Source organism: Raphanus sativus, chromosome 2 (assembly GCF_000801105.2).
Source record: "Raphanus sativus cultivar WK10039 chromosome 2, ASM80110v3, whole genome shotgun sequence".
Lineage (NCBI taxonomy): Eukaryota > Viridiplantae > Streptophyta > Magnoliopsida > Brassicales > Brassicaceae > Raphanus > Raphanus sativus.
Window position 1 is genome coordinate 14160293 of NC_079512.1, and position 19296 is coordinate 14179588.

At 37.1% G+C, this 19296-nt stretch overlaps 1 protein-coding gene and 1 long non-coding RNA gene across 2 annotated transcripts; one reads left to right on the forward strand and one right to left on the reverse strand.

Moving 5' to 3' along the window:
- LOC108841141 (uncharacterized) lies at positions 1-2635 on the forward strand. Its single transcript, XR_008937955.1, has 4 exons — positions 1-18; positions 1883-1954; positions 2043-2120; positions 2225-2635. It is a non-coding gene; the product is annotated as an uncharacterized LOC108841141 (long non-coding RNA).
- A 7076-nt stretch (positions 2636-9711) lies between these two features.
- Positions 9712-15771, reverse strand: LOC108841365 (DDT domain-containing protein PTM-like). The gene is given in 11 exon segments (XM_018614128.2): positions 9712-10490; positions 10584-11060; positions 11337-11365; positions 11460-11860; positions 11947-12071; positions 12238-12517; positions 12736-13080; positions 13082-13649; positions 13896-14582; positions 15000-15294; positions 15297-15771. Coding segments are annotated over 11 exon segments (4461 nt in total).
- Positions 15772-19296: the final 3525 nt, after the last annotated feature.

Below are 19296 nucleotides of genomic sequence, written 5' to 3' on the forward strand. Positions count from 1 at the left end.
ACTATATGCCCCGGGCTTGTAAGTATCTCTTTTAATCTATATATATAAAGAAGAGTTGTTTCTCTCCTGTTGACACGTCAGACGCCATGTCACAAACTCAAGTCTCCAGAAGTCGACACTTGTCAGGTTAAAAAAGGGTCGTTTCATTTATTCTATCCTTGATGGACTTCATTCACGTTTTGTGGATTTGGACTGAGAATTTTGAATCTGTATTTGGCCCAATCAAATAGATATCCTAACCCTAATACGGATGCAAACAAGTCTCTCTTCCTGCGACGGCGACCGATGCCGTTTGAGCTTCTTCTCACCATCCGAAACGGTTCAAGTAAATGTTTCGTGTTTACTTTCATTGATTCACTCTTCACGGGTCTTGAAAGCGTCGCTTAGATCTGAGAGGCAGTGTTGGTTCCCTATAAATAAATGGGAGATTTCTCTCTTTACCTCTCCATCATGCGAAAGATATGGAGATCCGCCAATAAATCAACTCAACGCTCTTGATCGAGATCCGATTCCAAGTCGGAGTCGTCAAAAAGCGGCGCTTTATATGCGGATGTGGAAGGGAAGAGAGGAGGTGAAGAACATCGTACCGGTGGCTGTCCCAGTCAACGAGCGCCGTCGGGGAGTTTACAAACGTAGCCATCAAATCTTCTCGAAAAAGACAGTGTGACGACCAACAATCTCCGGATCTATTTATGATTTTTAATTTGTCTGTGAAAATTGGAAGAGGATAAAGTTGGAGGTCTCTTTACTAAATGACGGCGTTTATGAATTTTCTTTTTATTGAAGTCTGAGGAGAAGGAAAACGTTTGTTTCAACAATGTTTCCGATACCAAAAACATAAAACAACGTGCATTTTGTTAAAATTGGAAACTCAAAACGACGCCCATTGTTTTTGAGAATTTTGGGATTTGTTTTTCTTTGTATTTCTGACCCCATACTAAATAAACGTTATTTTTTGCCCCATAATCTTAACTTTCAGTTCTATCCCTCCACTACATAGTAACAATGTATCTGGTCCGTTTCTTCTGTATAATGTTACATATAGATTGTTTTTAACCGAAGGCAGAGTTAGAATCTCTTTACTAGGATTTCAAAATCATCATCTATCTATATACCAATCCATTATATATTCACTGGTACCTACTATACTTTGTATCGAAGTGATTGGAATGGCAACAAACCGATGAGGATTTTGCAACTGTTTTGGATGTGTAATTTTCAAAACCAATAGAAAAATGTTTATTTTCATAACTGCTAGGAGTATTGTCACCATTTATATGCTTAAATAACAGCACCAATTTGGATGAATTGTCTTCGGTTTCCATGCACCGAAATACCTAGAAGATTTTTTAAAAATAAATAAACACATAAAATTCAAAAAATGAAAGAACCAAAGAGTCTACGATATCAAGCTTATTTTAAAAATACATAACACAAAAAAATTGATGCAAAACTGTATTTACTGGTTTGACATACATATATCGAACTCTAACATACGAATATTAATTCACTTTACGTTTGGGGATTTCCCATATAACATCAAAATACTCACTCCTATTAAAAAAGATCCCTACTTTTACGTTAGATATTCATCATACCATAAACTCACATAATAAATCGACAGAATTATTTATTTATTTAACTAACCAATCATCTTACATCTCAATTTTTTTTTATTAAAAATGATAATTATGAATTGTATCACGTGTAAAATGTACTTTGTTCACATCTTAACATAACTACTAAAACATTATTCAGTTTGAAAAAAAAAACATAATAATAACCCGGCCGTAGGGCGGACCTATTCTATTATAATTTATTAAAAAGTTTCCGGGTGATTATATGCTTACCTTCATATAGACAAAAAAATGGTCTGATTTAGGATCCCAACCCTAATAATCTAGTGGCAAGCACAACCTTCTACTCAGAAAACACAAGACCCATGCTCTGTTTGGTGAGATTTAGTAATTTTCTCCGAAGTTCCAAGCTGGGTGTTTTTTTTTCTCTATCTCAAAGTGTTCGGTATTTTTCTTCAATTGCAGGCAAGGATTGAAACAGACCCAGCGGACAGGACCCAACTGCGGTTGACAGTAGCCAGGAGATTCAACTCAAACATTTGAGTATGATAAACTTCTCTTCCACTTAACACAATTAACCTTAAACTTCATGATAAGAATACAACTTTTCCATTGCATGATTTGCTGACCTTACCTTGTCTATACAGGTTGAAAGAATTCATTAAAGAACAATTAATTGCCATTCCAATGGGCTCTCGAGCTCTGGTTCCAGCGGTGCCAGTACCAGCTGCACCTTTAGCTCAACCGCCTAGCCCAGCGGTGGATGCTAATGATCCAGGAGCTATTTTAGCGGGTTTACTTTGATTCGACCTGGTAAGACAAACGCTTGCAGTTTCACGATGTGAAGATCATCTCTGATATGCATGAGTAAAATCAGAAGATGTGAGAGGGCTTGCAGAGGCAGAGTAATAGTGAGCTAGTTTTATCCAATTAATTAATGCCTCTGTCCGTCTGTTTGCGAGTTTGGTCTGTAGATCCCGTTCTGATCTATACAGATTGTAATTTTGCATTCTTTATGCACACGTTTTGTTTTGGGTGTGTATCCTCTTTTATCCTTTCTCAGTGATCTTTCTTTAAGCTTTGTTGTGTTCCTCCTTTCTTCAATTCTTGAGTTCGTTCGTACCAAATAACAGATAATATTCAATATACATGTAGAGCTTGTGGGGTTATTATTATTATTATTTTAAAACACTAGTTGATTATATTAAACAGAGTATCTTCGAATTTCTTTTTCCTTTTTACACAGAGTTGGAGTCTTGGAGATTGCCTTTTCTTTGGCCTTTCTTTGCTGCATGAACCTTACTTAAAAGAGTGTTCTGAAAATCGATCGGATTCGTTGAAGAAACCAAATCCGATTGAGAAAAATAAACTCAATTTTTAAAAATAAACATATAATTGTTGTAAATCAGTGAGAAAACTTATTTCATTAATGATCAAATAGATCTATATTTATACAAGGTTTAGACCGTCATGAATAGACCGTCATAAGATAAATAGAAAACTAGATTTTCCTAATACAATAAAGAAAAGTAAATACAATAAAGGAAAGATTACAAGATAATAGAAATATGGAAACTACCTATTTGATGTTCCTCTCTCCTCTTTGGCGCTTGGACTTTTATCTCCGGGCCTGGTTATAGATCGTCCACCAAATGATTTATAACACTCCCCCTTGGACGCCATAACCGTTCAGGGTTCGTAGTATGCTTAATGTTGCCTCATTAAAACCTTACCAGGAAAACCCAGTGGGACAAAATCATGGTGAAGGAAAAAGAGTACAACACACACTACTCCCCCTGATGAATATATCACTGAAGATCTCCTTGTATGACCTTCTGAATGTTGCTTCAGTGAGTTTGGAGTGCTTGTGCTTCTTTCTCTTGAAATTTCGTATGAGAAGAACACATGGACGGACTGTGCCTTTATTGTCGTCCATCTTATAGTCTGGTCGATCATTATGGTCCTTGACCAAAAACATATTTAGAGACACAGATACTCCATACAAGGAAGTGTCTCTCTTTTATTATTATCGACCACTTTACTTGGTCGGATCTCGACCACAAATGCTTATGGGTCGTCTCATGGTCATACCACGATCTGGTCATTATGGACAATAAGATATTTGATTTTAAATTCCATTGACCATATGTATTAATCTGGTCAATCCATGTTGTGTCATAGACCTTGTCTATACACGTCCATAATTTATCTCATGAGTATCTAAGATCATGACTTGATCAATGATCATTACTGCAATGAGTTTCACAAACTCATCAAACTATGGTTCTATAACCAAATATACTCATCGGACCTTATTCATGGCAATCAATCTTTCTTGCCATATACATTATATCTTGATGGTGGTCCATGACCTTTCTTGTCGTGGATTATTCTATGGATTGAAATATATATTAGGTCATGGACCTTGTCCACACACGCACACAACCTACCATTGATATCTAAGATGTTGTTGTCGTGTTGGTATCATTTATTTATGTATGAATGTCGGTCTCTCAGGACATTTCCTGCCATCAGTATACCATGCCGTAGACCATCTACTTCTTTTAGATATATTAGGTCATAGACCTCGACCAAACACATAGTGATTGGTACTTCTTTCTTACGGACATATATGTATATGGATCCCCATGTGCCTTATTCGTATGGACCTTTACACGTCCCTATGGGCTGCCATATGATAGCTGATCTTCCTGAAGTCTAATAGATAATCTGTATCAACCAATTAATCTTTCTTTAGGCTGGTTCCGAACACAAGGGATTTAAACTTCTTTATAAGTATGTATGGAATGAATTGGATTGTTCTTAGACAACTCCTTTACTAAGTAATACTTAGTCTATCATACTATATGCAGCTGCTTAATGTTTCAGTCCATAAACAGCTTAGGAACGATGCTGTTCTTTGAGAACTTTCTTTCTCATCTTTCTGGTACCTTCATTACTTTTATCCAGTGATCAATATACTGCTTACTACATCATTATTTCTTTCTTATGTATCCAGACATTATGAATTTCGAGTTTATGTAGTAGTATCCACCACGTAGGAGTATCTCTCCTTATAATCTGTTTCTTGATCTTTGTGAGTATCCTTGTGCAATCAGCTATGTTTAAATGTTGTATGTAGGAACATGAATACCTTAGATCATATGGTCATATCCAATGTCTCACGGTTTCTTTAACCTCACAAGACCCATTTATACACTGGTTTATATCATCTGATGGTGTTTTATATATGGCCAATACGCTCATCTTCTCTATAGATTCTTTAAATCTCTTTATAACTTTATGAACCCCATGGATTCTTTATGAGTACTCTCATGTGGGTTTATGATCCTCTCTTTATATCTTATATTCAAGGCTACCTTTGTCCGCGCTATTTAAATACATCATTGGTATCGATATCCTTTATATGTATATGTTCCACTGTATTCCAGACATAATCGTAATAGATTGCAATCTTATGACCTTTAATACCATGGTGTTTTGGCGTCCCAAATCACCTTAAGTACCATAGGATTTGGCGTCCCAAATCTCATTGTATGGTATCTTATATTGGTCGACCATTTTCTATGTCTGGGATGGTTTCCAATAAAACTCGGATCTGATATTATTTTCAGCACCTTTATATCCGCAGTTTCTTATTCATGGAACTAGTTGGTCTATCTTGTATAGACTCTGTAGCAACTTAATTGTGTCTCTCAAGGACATCAATTTCAGAGTGCAAGCTGGTTTATCATGACTTAGTCATTCTTTTCGGGTCTAATATGTCTGGCATACATTTAGCTAGCTTTGTATGATCTTTCTTTGGACGTCTAAATCATATTCTTAGTCCGAGGATCTTGCCAAGACAGAGATGGTTAATACCATTCTATTTCTTTTATCACTTTTACCAGCTTATTATTTTCTCCCCCTGATGTTGGATAGTCGGATTCTTTAGACATATAATCCGTGTACCTGGCCCCACATTAATCACCCATAGTCGGCTCTAGGTATTGATATTCGTGGGAGAAAACATATTCATATCCAACATATATTCCCAATCCTCTTTTGAGGTTCCATCTTAGACGGCACATATTTCTGTGGTGGTTAATTCAATATCTCTTAAGATGGTATATGTCTGACTCATGACCCGAATTCAATCTGAGATGGGAATATCTATGCTCACTTATATGGCCTGATGCATATTAACCTTATACATGTAAATTCATGTTGTCCCCAAGCTTATAAACTTATGGTAATGGCTTGCACGGTTAGATTGTTATATCCGTATATCCGTGTACACAAATTTGTAGTATGGTCATGGACCACGGGATTTGTCCTCACTCCCCCTCATGACCATGTTATAATTTCGTGATGCTTGAGACAATAAAGTATATTGAGTTTACCGTGTGTACATGTTACACAACTTGAGATCTTATGGGATAACTCTTTGTGCCAGTTTCAAATATCAATATGTGCATCAAGTTTAAACTAGGATGGCTAATCCGGTTTATGCCATTAAGTGTATAAATTTCGTGGGTCAACCAATCTGGTTACCTAGGCCTTTGCATTTATCATACTGATCTTTAGCATAGTCTAGATCAGTAGGGAGTATAGTCTCGACTTTCTATGCCTTGGGCGATTTTTCTTTTAAAATCTGAAGGAACTATTGTTTCCTTTACCCATTGTTTCAATATGGAAACCATTCTTATATCTTAAGATATCTCAATGGACTTCTCTTGGGTGGATATAAATCATGCCCTTTAGGCAATGATACAATGCCCTGGCCGTGGTCCTTTATTGGACTTACTATATTTGCCATTTAAACTCATCATTGGAGTTTTAATAATGAAAATGATTCATATTATCTTTCATTCTATAAGAATGCATAAAATTTAGATGATTTGCTATATTTATTATTATTTCGGATTATATATATATATATATATATATATATATATATATATATTACTTTTGGAGTTTGTATATTTATTTTCAGAGATATAATAAAAATAAATAAAACTTTATTCATATAAATAAATTCCAAGTAAAACAAATCAAAAGTCAAAATATCAAAATCAAATCAACTGGATTCTTTTAGACAATCAAAAGTCTCATATTCCATTTGATGATCCTTTTATGATCAAAATCATCTTCACCATCTTTGTAGATCATGTGGGCTTTAGGATTCTTCCCTTTGATACTCTCTTGATAGAGATCAACTAAATGTTTGGGAGTCCTACAAGTCTTAGCCCAATGATTACCCATACCACACCTGTGACATACTAATTTGGCCGGATTGGTCGAGTTGGTCGAATGAGATGGTTTAAGGGATGATCCCCGGCCTCGACCATGGCCTCGTCCAAACGACGATCCTCGCCCACGGTTGCGGTCTCGCACATTATGGTCTCCTTGCCCGCGGCCAAATGAACCTCGACCATGGCTTTTCTTATTTTCTCGCCCACGGCTGGACTGGACGTGATTCACTTTAGTCTCGCCCTTTGTAGCCGTGTGAGCTTCAGGTAATGGTTTAGATCATGGAGGTCTCAACTCACTGTTTCTCATCAGTAATTCATTATTTTGCTTGGCAAGCAATAAGCATGAGATTAAATTTGCATAGATTTTGAAACCTTTCTCTCGATACTGTTGTTGTAGCAACATATTATTTCTCTCGAAAGTAGAATATGTCTTTTCAAGCATATCTTTTTTAGTTATCTCTCCACACAGTTTCAACTTTGAAACAATCTTAAATAATGCCGAGTTATACTTGTCCATGGATTTTAAATCCTGGATCCTGAGATGCATCCACTCGTATTTAGCCTTTGGAAGCAACACCGTTCTTTGGTGATCATATCTTTGCTTTAATTCATTCCAAAGATCGAGTGGATTCTCAATTGTTAAATACTGATCTTTGAGACTCTCAATCAGGTGATGGCGGATCATTTAGATCGCTTTATATTTTTCTTTATCATTAGATAAATTCCCTACGGTAATTGTTTTACCGAGGTCTTTGGATCTTAACATGATCTTTGTATCCAATGCCCATTGTAAATAATTATCTCCAGAGAGATTTAGGGCTTGGTAATCCAAGTTGTTGATCTTAGACATCTGAAAACATATATATACTTTTAGAAATTTTTTATAGCTTTATATGGCTTTATATAAATTCTTTATGTCACAAGGACCAGAAAAAAAAAATTTCTAATAAGTATTTAGATGATGTTTTGATGCAATCCGAAATTATACTATATGATGCATACAATATAGTTAGTGATGCATGCCATGTAAACCGGATTCATAACTTAGCAAAAATATTCTAAGTGTTTTCATGAGGCAGTCGATTTATAATGGTTTATAAAATCTATTCATTCTAGCAACCTAATGATCATGATGCATCAATCAAAATCTATCAACTTAGCATATCATGTAATCAACCTAATCGGGTTTCTCCTAATCAAAAATCGTTTTAAGAGTTTAACCAAGTAAGCAATCAAAAATCGGATTAGGGTTTTATAAAATCGATCTTGATAAAAACCAATTGTCGACCTATTGTAGTTTAGAAAATCCAATTGTAACCTTTTGAAAAAGCATCATAATACTAATTTGAAACTTTTCACACGGTTTTAGATTTTAAAACAATCAAATTCGATTTTAAGAAATTAAACAAGCAATCGGATTCAATACTTTAATTTAGGAAATTGATCAAATTTTAAGTTTTTAGGGGTTGATCAATCTCTAGGGTTTTTCGATTTGATCAATAGGTCAAGGGGATTAAGGACACGATATGATCATAAAGATTAGGATGATCATAGGATTTTTTTTTTTTTTGAGATTCAAAACTTTTTAGGGTTTTGATTTTAATTGTTTAAAACAATCTCTATCGGACTTGAGAGCTCCAATTTACTCAAGAAAGAGTTTTGGGATCTATTAACCTAGGGTTTTCATTAGGGAAAGAGATTTTAATTTTAGGGTTCAATCTTTATCAATCAACCAATTTAATTATGGGTTCTTAGTATTTAAAGTTTTACCTAAACTTTGATGTTTGTAGAACCAGACCACCGAGAGCAGGAACAAGTCGGATCGCGAACTGAATGACCGGAACGGGCTGGAACAGATCGTGTCTTAGGTTGAGAGAAAACATCTTGTAGTTTTAGAGACCTAAATAAAAAAAAGAATCAAAACAAGTTAGTATAAACAGATCAAGCAAATCGCAGGAAAATAACAAAGTATAGAGAGAGGCTGCGGTTTGGGTTTGATTAGGGTTTTAGGGTTTCTGAAGGCGCTTATTGAAATGGAGCGTGAGGGCGCGTCTGAGATTGTATCGACACTAGAGTTGCGGAGATGGATTCGTCTCGTCAAGAGCTTCAATTTGATATATTACTTGTCGTCTGGATCCTTACGGTTTGAGAAAACGAAGGGTTTGAAGTCGCGTAGGAAATTAGGATTTTTTGGCTGCCGGGTTTAGCTTAGGGTTTTAGAGTTTCGTGCTGTAAATCAGTGAGAAAACTTATTTCATTAATGATCAAATAGATCTATATTTATACAAGGTTTAGACAGTCATGAATAGACCGTCATAAGATAAATGGAAAACTAGATTTTCCTAATACAACAAAGAAAAGGTAAATACAATAAAGGAAATATTACATGATAATAGAAATATGGAAACTATCTATTTGATGTTCCTCTCTCCTCTTTGGCGCTTGGACTTGTATCTCTGGGCCTGGTTATGGATCGTCCACCAAATGATTTATAACAATAATCAATAATTTTTCAAATTTATCAAAAATTAAATATTTATAATCAATGTTTAACTATAGTTATTTAGGTGACTCTTTATTTAATTCTATTTTCTCAAGAAAGAAAAACAGTCAATATCGAACTGACTTCGGGGCAAGAAATCCGTACCTAGCAGAAACAGACACCATTCTAATGAAGCTATTCATGTCGATGTCGTCGAAGACACATGACACAACACAAATATATGAAGAAAACACGTACCCATTATATATACCACGAAAAACCCATAAAGAAATTACAAGCTCAGCTGAGGAAACGAATCATTATGTTAAGGAAAAACAAAGAATGTAGTAAGTCAATTTGGCGGAAGAGACTCACAACTCCAGGAGTCCAGCTACTGCTACTGCCACTCACGGCACTGACCACAGCTCCAGCTACTTCCGAGGAAGGACAATGGTTCCTCCCAAGGAGAACAGTGAGAATGTATTAGCGAACATCTCTGACATGGCCCCATCTCTTCATAATCTTCTTCTGTTGCTTCTCCTTGAGTGCTGATTACTGGAACATCCTTATCCCCATTTACCTCATACTGACCGTTGCTATCATCGGCAGTTAGCAACTCGGTCAATGATAAATAGGTCTGAGGTTCAAATTCCATGTCCTCGCAGTCGAATAGTAGCTCGCCAGACGCATCCCAGTCCGAGACAACAGGCAAAGCTTGCTCGGCTTCTTCGGGTTTCACCATAGGCTGAGGCTCGGGATTAAAGTCTTCTCGTTTCGCTTGTCTTCTCACTGGTAGCTTCTGAGGTCCAGGTGCAGAAGCGCCCGTGTTCCATTCAAGATCGAAATTAGTTGGTGTGATTTGTTCAACTTTGGAAACTGATACCAGGAGCGGATCATCCTCATGGAAAAATGCGTCCATGGATGGAAACATAGGAGTAGAAGGTTTCGAGTCGTGTTGTTCTGACATTCTTTCCGAATCAGAATCCAACCCGGAGTTTCCTTGCCTTTGTTTCTGGCTCTTTAAGACTAATCTTTTGATCTCCTTCTGTTCTCTGAGTTTTGGATCCATGTAAGGGCATTCAGGTTGTCGTATACGATGACATTTGCAACACTTGAACCCAACCACTTCAGGAATTTGTGACTCCTCCAGCTTAACAGCTTCAGTGTGGAACCACTCTGCATTTGAGATTCAGATAAATTGATATGAAAACATTAGAGGCATTCAAGAAATAAGAAATATGTGTATTGAGAGTGAATGATTCTGTTTACTTTCGCATTTTTTACAGTGAATATACGTCAACCCATGAATTTACGACTGATGGCAGAGCCCACAAACTGGTTCCAGACTGGGTTTATCTGATCTTCCAGCCAAGAGAATGTTTTGTTTCCTGAAATCAACACCTGTGTCCTCCAAGTTCTTTTTCCTCCACATGATTCCACAAGACAATGTCTTCGGTTGACTATTGGACGCAACAGCGGAAGCAGGAGCAATTTGTTTGACTCCAGAAGGGTTCTCCTGTATTTTCTGGGATGGTAACTGTTGACTAGGAGGCTTAATCTTAATGACTGGAGTGACTATATTTTGATGTCGTCCGGTGATCGTGAGCTGGGGTGTTGTCGGTTGTCTGTGATCGATATTAGTTGGACTACGAGTTTTTGCAAGGTAGCATTTTTTGCAGGTGACCAGAACTTCAACTTTCCCATTTGTTTGTTGTGATTTCCAAGTGCACTCATTGTGACAAAATCCTGAGAAAAAAAAAACAAAATAAATCACACTTCAGTACAAAACCGACTCGCAAGCTTGCCAAACATGTGATTAATCTTTCATTCTTGATCTAAACTCTAATCAAGTATAGCAATTATGTTACTTCTAGAACTACAGATAAAGTCATCAGGTTAGCATGTCAGATGCTGCAATAATAATTGGGTGATTTCTCAAAATCCATTTGGTGAGTCAGATACCCGCAACTTGCATTTCTAGTTACCATACTAAATGCAAACTAGAAAGAGTAAGAGGGTGACCTTGGCACGAACTCCATGTTGTTGTATCCCTGCCAACATGTCACATAGTGGGAAGAGAAAATTAGTGAGATATAAAATTAAAACAAAACAAGCCCTCAAGAGGTAAAGAATGCAAAAGATTACCGCAACAGAACATCATGATGACATGACGCACAGGAACATTTCTCCATGTTGTCCCTCCTTGAGGCTATATATGAAAATAAGTCAGTGCGGGAAGCTTTCAGCTGCTTTTTCTGCAGCTTCGATAATTTGTTTGATGGAACACGTGCTTCCTGAAACCAATACTTTTCATTTCCATCTTGGGTTTTCTCAACCTCGATTATATTCTTCATGACTCGTGATGGCAGATGCTTTTGATTTCCAAAGAAAACTCCGTAGCTAACCTTGGTATCACTAGTCTTTTTGTCACATATTCGAGCATTTCTAAAAACGGTGGCATCTGTCTCTAGCCCTTTGACATCCTGGAGATTTTGCTCTGGCCGTACGAGTTCACTCCACCTTATACTCATATCCAGATACCTTACCTGACCAAACATTTGATTGAATCTCAGAAACGCAACAATGAAAAAGATACAAACTACAACAGAAACCAAAAAATATAGACACAAACCTGAAGAGCAAGCTGAGATATGTTCTTACTACTTTCAACTGCAGCTTTCCAAATAGACCGCCTGCTTCTCTTAGGGATGTAAGAAGCATCACCATAACTAAATACAGATATCTTTTTAGAACCGCCTAATACGAAGCAAAGAATAATAATTTAGGGGCATAAATTAGGATTTTCAGTGTGGCGTCATCAATAGGGCAATCGGAAAATTGAATAAACTCTCCATATGCTTATGAATGATAAAAATAGGTAAGAATTGTAGCAAGTATAAAAGACATAAACAAACAAGTATACCTTGACAAGCTGCTTTCCTTATCGCTGGCTGTGACAAAACTGCTTTCGAAAGTATAACTTTTGATAACTTCCCTCCTCTCCACCAAGTAAAGCTATCATCTTCAGAACCTTCAGCTGTAACTTCAGCCTGGTTCCTTTGCCTCCTCCTACCAGGTCCACGTTTCTGTGCAACCACAACAGTAAGTGGAGCACTTGGGAACATAGAGAGTTCGATCAACCAATCGTCCATCAGTTTAAACCAATCGGTTGACAGAGCAATACTGCAAATATTTACTTCAAGCTGCAACCAAGATAAACAACCCACATAGAGATGTTGAGAACAAGATAAATTCGATGTGACAACCAAAAATATAGCATTAGTATATCATAATATAGTGTCGACAAACATATTTAATCTAGAGAAAAATAGACCAAGAGTGCTCCAACGTTTTAAGAAACGAAGAGGAGAGTACATAACAAGTGTTTTAACCACGAAAATTATAATAAAGAACTACTCACTTCAAGTAGGAGTGCTTTTAGGGCTTTGCATGTTGAGGCTTCCTCTACCTGCTTACGCCACTGTTTTCTGAGAATTTCACTGAGAAATGGTCCAGCAGTCAGACCACGCAAGCTTTCCTCTAGATATTGAGCATATGCTGCAATACTTGAAAGCATTCCATCCCCATTCCTTAGAGGAAAAAGTCCACTGAAGATCTTCATAGCACCCTTGGTGGCACCCGATACAGCTGCATTTAACATGCATCCTCTCTTGCTTGCAGATGTGAGTTTGCAAGAATGACACCAACCACACCTCTCTCTGGTAATTTCCTTTTTATCAGGACTTGGCCAGAAGAAACGTGAAGCTAGCTACTAATGAAAATGCTTTCATCTGCACTAAGATGTTATTTGATGCAGCTTTCTTGGCAGAACTGTACTTGCGAAGATCAGGTTCATGGGCTTTCTCTGATGTTAGATCAGCCAAAGTGGCAGCAGCCGATACAGCCAACGCCCCGTTTGTGTAATGATTATTGTATGCTTGGGGTTTAAATAACAAGCCGGAGCATGTAACACCAGCAGCCAATTTCTTCTCATGCATTCCACTTGAACCTCCTATAATTTCATTGCGAGTATTACTCAAAGCCGATTCCGGGAGGTCATAGACAGTTTGGATGTCATTCCTACTGGAAATATTTGCACTATCGGACTTGATCTCCGAAACCTTGGCATCCACTTTATCCTTTAAACCAATATATCTTTCCCTCAAAGAGATAATAATACCTTCCGGAAGTTCCCAGTATTGGGCGATCGCTTTGCAGATATCCAGATATTCTAGCGCATGGCTTGATGCTGATAAAAGCACTCGTACAACTTTTGATAAGTCATTGACGTTGTAGTACTTTACAGTTGTATCTCCATTGACAGATACGTTAAGCCTGTGATTTAAGATAAAAGTTAAACTTCAGAAAAGGAGAATGCTCATCAGTGTCAGAGAAAGAAAATTAAAGCAATTTAAGTGTTCTAGCCTCTTGCCGGGAACAGGTTGGCAAATATTTGTCTAGAAACTAGTCAGTCTTAAATAAATAACGATTCATGCAGGGGCATAAAATTGAAAGATCAGATCTTTAACTCCAATTAAATGCAAAACAAAACATCTATGAGTTAAGGCATCGAAAACATACACCAGCAAGTGATTGCAAGTACCCAAGAAGAACCGCCCATGAGGATCCATTCCAAACTGTACAGCTCCTCTAAGTGAGGTTCCATGAGCAATCTTCGGCCCCTTTTTGTTGATAGAGCACTCTGGACAAAACCATGGCCCGTCTGGTATATACATTTTCACCACACCAATGCATCTTGAGTGATATGCTAAAGGACATCCATCACAACAAAGCAACGTCCCATCCATTCCACAAATCCTACATTCATCGCTGTTTTCATCCATATCTGAGTTAACTTCATTTGAACCTAAATTTTTAGACACGTTTGCTGAGCTTATCCCATGCTTTACTGGGACCATATCAATAGCCCCTTTCTCCATGCAAGCTGAGGCTTTATAGAATCTAGGTTGGACCCGTCTAGGTATGTTTTCAGGAAGATTGGTGGCAATTTTATCAGGATCAAATCCAATTTCAGATTCTTCACGGGCATCTATTTCGCTTCTTAGATCTATTACATCGAAGATATCATCACAAAGAATTTGTAGGATCTTCAATTTCACCCCAACGGGTAAAGAATAATACTCCATTTCCAGGACAAATTTGTAAAACCAATTCCACTGAGGCCCACTTGCATGTCCCATTGCAGTTAAGTAGTGAACCAAATAAACAGGCCAAGTTAGCACATCGAGCAAGCCCCAATCAATGCACCTGCAGACGGCAAAGCAACAAAAAATTTGTAATGCTATCAACTAAACAGGTGGGCATCCTACAATAGGCTCTTTCATCTATTTGTACTGGTAGAAAAGGGAAAGTCCCTTCCTCTATAACCACCGCCAAAAAAAAAACTTCCTACTAACAGCTATAAAAGGTTTGGGTGACTAGGCATTAAATGATAAACACAATTCTTGAGCTTGAGGTGAACAAACTAATAGTTAAACAATATGCAAATACGTAGAATCCTTGTAGTTCAGATACTCAATAACCTAATATGCTATTTCGTAAGATGATTGTAACACAATGAAACGAGCAAATACCATTAGCTACAAATATCCGGAAGGTAAAACAGAAACATTCAAAAATAAGGGAAATTTACACCAAAGCTATAAAATATAAATTTGCACTTACTTCAAGCATTTTGAAGCAAGGTCAGAGTCGTCTGCGGAGAGCCTCTCAAGATGAGCTTTCAATGCCCGCAGCAAGGCCACATGAACAGAATCCAACAACGAATTTGGTCCTGAGAATTTCAACGCTCCCACAAAATCATCCAGTTCAAACAGGCAGATATACAGCTGAAAACTGAAGGACCTTAAGAAGCCGTAAACAGACAAGAGATGCACAACAGCTTCCTCCGGGATAGCAATTGTTTGTGAGGAAGGAGGTAAATCGAGAGGCAGAACAACGGGACCCTCATTCTCAAAACAGAACCTCTCTCATCTTCAGAATCAGAGGAATCTGAATCAGCATCTGCCTCGGAAGTTGCCTTGACATGACTTTGTAGCTCAACAACCCCTTTGTGATTTTTTTTCTTTTTCTCCTCCTTCTTTACTATGAGTTTGTCTAGCTTACTCCTTCTAATGCAGAGCTTCTCATCAGTATCATCCTCAATAAGGAAAGGACGAAGATCAGAAGTTTCCATATCCTCAAAATCACCATCTTCGTATTCCACTCTGTATAAGCCAGTCTCGTAAGACACTATCTTCCCTAGAAACGTTCCATCGTTACCGAAATCTTTCAGCACATAACGACCCAGAAGAGATATCGCCACCGCTGCCTCCACTTCTAAAGCCTGCTTCTTCCCTCGATTCCCATTACTACGCGGCGTTGTTGTTCGATTATCATCCTCTGGTCTCTGCCGTTTTCTCGGTCTGCCCCTTGGTCGAGGAGCCTTCGCCTCCATTACCTAAAATCCCAAATCGATTTCCTGCACACCCAAGAGAGATAGAAAGAGATGAATCTAGAACCGTGAACCATTAAGAAAGACCTGACAAATCCTTTGAGATTTTGATTTACCAAGTGATGGATTGATTGATAGAGAATGGAGAATGGTTGATGAAAGCTTTCTTAGAGTCCGAGAACCGCCATTACCGATCTACTTCGAGGGATGTGACGATTCTAAGAGAGAGAAAGCACACAGAGAAAAGATGAGCCCTAATCTTACGCACAAAAAATAACAAGGATTTTTACAGCGCGAGTTCGACTCGGTAATCGGGTTATTGGGCCGTGACCCATTGGATTATCTTTTTTTTTCAACTGCTTCTTTTTCTTCTTTTCTTCCTCTATTTTACTTTTTTTTTAAACCCCTTTTCTTATTTATTTAAAAGCACCAAAATATTACACAGTTTTTCCTATCAGTTCTAGCTGTTTTTGCCATTACATCAACCTGGGATAGTAAAGATCGAGATACATACTTAAAAACGTAACCAACTGACTTTGACATATCTACTATGTCTTGTATCATAGACAGTGTCGTGCCAACCCTTTCAGGGGCCTGAGGCAAGATTACATATATTCAAAACAATAATTATAATGTAATTTTAAATAATAATTAAATATAAAATAAAATTCATAACAATTAGTATTTAAAATATTCTAATTTTTCCTTTTCATAGATCATTTTATATCTATTTTAAATATACTTTAAGTTTCTTACAAATCAGAAAATTAAAAAAAATATATTTTAAAGAATAAAAAAACTTAAATTACATCATAATTTATATGTGTTAAATAAAATCTACTATGTTAACAACAACATTTCAACCCATTATATATGACAAATAAATAATTTTAAAATAGAAATACATACATATTTTATGGAAACAAATTTGTGAAAAATAATTAAATCTTTAGAAATTGAATAAATAAAAAATATGATTTTCTTTTAAATAATATTAACAATATCTTATTGATATTTGGTTTTGAATTCAAGTAGAAAAACATAAACATAATTTTAGCTATTTTACAAATATTTTACAGCCATGAGTAACGTTGTTGCTTCCGCCTCAGTTGTATAGTTGGTTGGTTTGATCATTGAAGATCCATGGATTTGTTGGATGCCTTCTTTACTGAACAAGGACCATCCAATTCCTCCATTCTCTCTTGGATTCTTCCATGATGCATCAACCAAACAGTAGAAAGACGGTGTCAAAGGCAGCATTGGAGTCGTAGATGCAGAGTTTTTACATGATACATTTGGATCAGGCCCTACTTGCTCTTCCTGATCATTGGCATCCTTCCATTGCTGATAATCTATCACTGCCGCATGTATCACTTGTACAATGTGTTCCCTTTGCTGTTCGAAGACAAGCTTGTTCCTCATCTTCAAATCCTCCATCCTACAAAAAATCCAAGAGATTTCTGTTGTCATCCTTCACTTGATTGAACATCATGTCAATATTTTGAACCAAGTTAGACTGATCTCTTTGATGATTTTGAAATAAAGATGGCACTAAAGACCAGATTTCCTTTGAGACCCTGGATTGGAATAGAAGGTGGAATATAGTTTTTTTCTGCGTCACCGCATATCTGACATACAGTATCAACCTTTATTCCCCTCCTTTTTAAATTAGCAGCTACAGGAATCCCATTATGAATTGCTCTCCACCAAAACATTTTAATCTTCGGGGGAATATCCAGCTTCCATAATCTTGAGTAACAACTTTTCATCTCTTCAGGTGTCAAGTTTCGAATTTATGGCTGCTGTGTAGATTCTTGCTGTGAAATCTGTCTCTGAAGATTGTAGCCTGATTTAACATTATACTCGCCTTTTGTAGAATAACACCATATAGGTATATCCGGCTTGTCTAATATACTTGGTCTGATGTTAAGAACATATTGAGCATCTTCTTGCGTCATTAGTTCTTGAATTAAATGCTCATCCCATTCTCTTGTTCCTCTTTTGAAAAGCTCTTGTACTCTGAGATGGAGATTTATGCTGGCACCATTTCCTGCAGCAGGATGAGCAGGTTTCGTATGAATCCAATTATCTTCCCAAACCTTGATATCCATACCATTACCAACCACCCATTTAATACCCTTTTTATAAGTCCTTGTGCTAGCAATAAACTCTTCCAGGCATAACTAGATGTTTGGTAAGGTTTTGCATTTAAAAAACTTATATATGCCTGAAATATTATGCTTTGAAAACTCTAGCAATCAGACGCTCCACCCTTGTTTTTCCAATGCAATATTAAAATCTTCCATATCTCTAATTCCGAGTCCACCCTCCATCTTAGATCTAGTAATCTTATTCCAGCTTATCCACGAAATTTTATGTCTATCCTTACATCAAGACCACCAGAAACTTCTCATGTAAGAGGTGACTTCTCGGATTAAACCTCTTGGAAGCATAAAGCAAGACATTGCATATGTGGGCAAAGCAGTGATAACTGACTTTAACAGGACTTCCTTGCTAGCTTGTGAGAGAAACCTATTATACCAGCTATCTATTTTGTTTTTAATTCTTTGCTTTATAAACTTAAAGGCATCTTATCTTCTTCGGCCTATCCTTTCAGGTAAACCAAGATATCTACCAAATCCTCCAACTTTTGATATACCGGTTAATCTAATTAAGGCTTCCTGCTCTACAGCCGTCATCCCCTTAGAAAAAGAAATGGCGGATTTAGCATAGTTTACATGTTGGCCAGAAGCTCGTTGGTAGATATTTAGAAGATCCAGTAGAGTTTGACATTCCTCCAGCGTAGCTTTACAAAAAACCAATGAGCCATCTGCAAAAAAAAAGATGTGAGATAGCTGGACCTCTTCGAGAAGCTCTGTTTCCATGCAGTTGTTGTTTATTAATAGCCTGCTTAATCAGATAGGATAATGCTTCTGTACATATGAGGTATAAGTATGGCGATATAGGATCCCCTTGCCTAATCCCTCGTTGAGGGGTTATGGTGTTTGTAGGCTCCCCGTTGATAAGAACGGAATAGGAGACTGACGATATACACTTGTGGATCCAGTTGCACCAAACTTCACTGAACCCCATTTTTCTCATAACATGAATCAAAAACTCCCATTCTACCTTGTCAAAAGCCTTAGTGATATCTAACTTCAAAGCCATGAACTTTGTCTTCAGATTTTTAGTATTCAGCGAATGCATAAGTTCATGCGCTATAAGGACATTATCCGTTATCAATCTACCCGGAGTAAATGCTGTTTGATTCTCTGAAAGGATTCTATGTAGCCGAGGCTTTAATCTTTCTGCTAATATCTTAGATATACTCTTATAAGCTACATTAGACAAACTAATCGGTCTGTAATCCTTGATACTAGCAGGAGAATCCATTTTTGGAATGAGGCATATATGGGTCTGATTGATATTAGGATGCAAATAACAGTGAGTAAAGAAGAGCTTAACATTAGAAATCACACCTACTTTGATGATATTCCTATGTGATAGTTATAGAGATACTTTGCAATA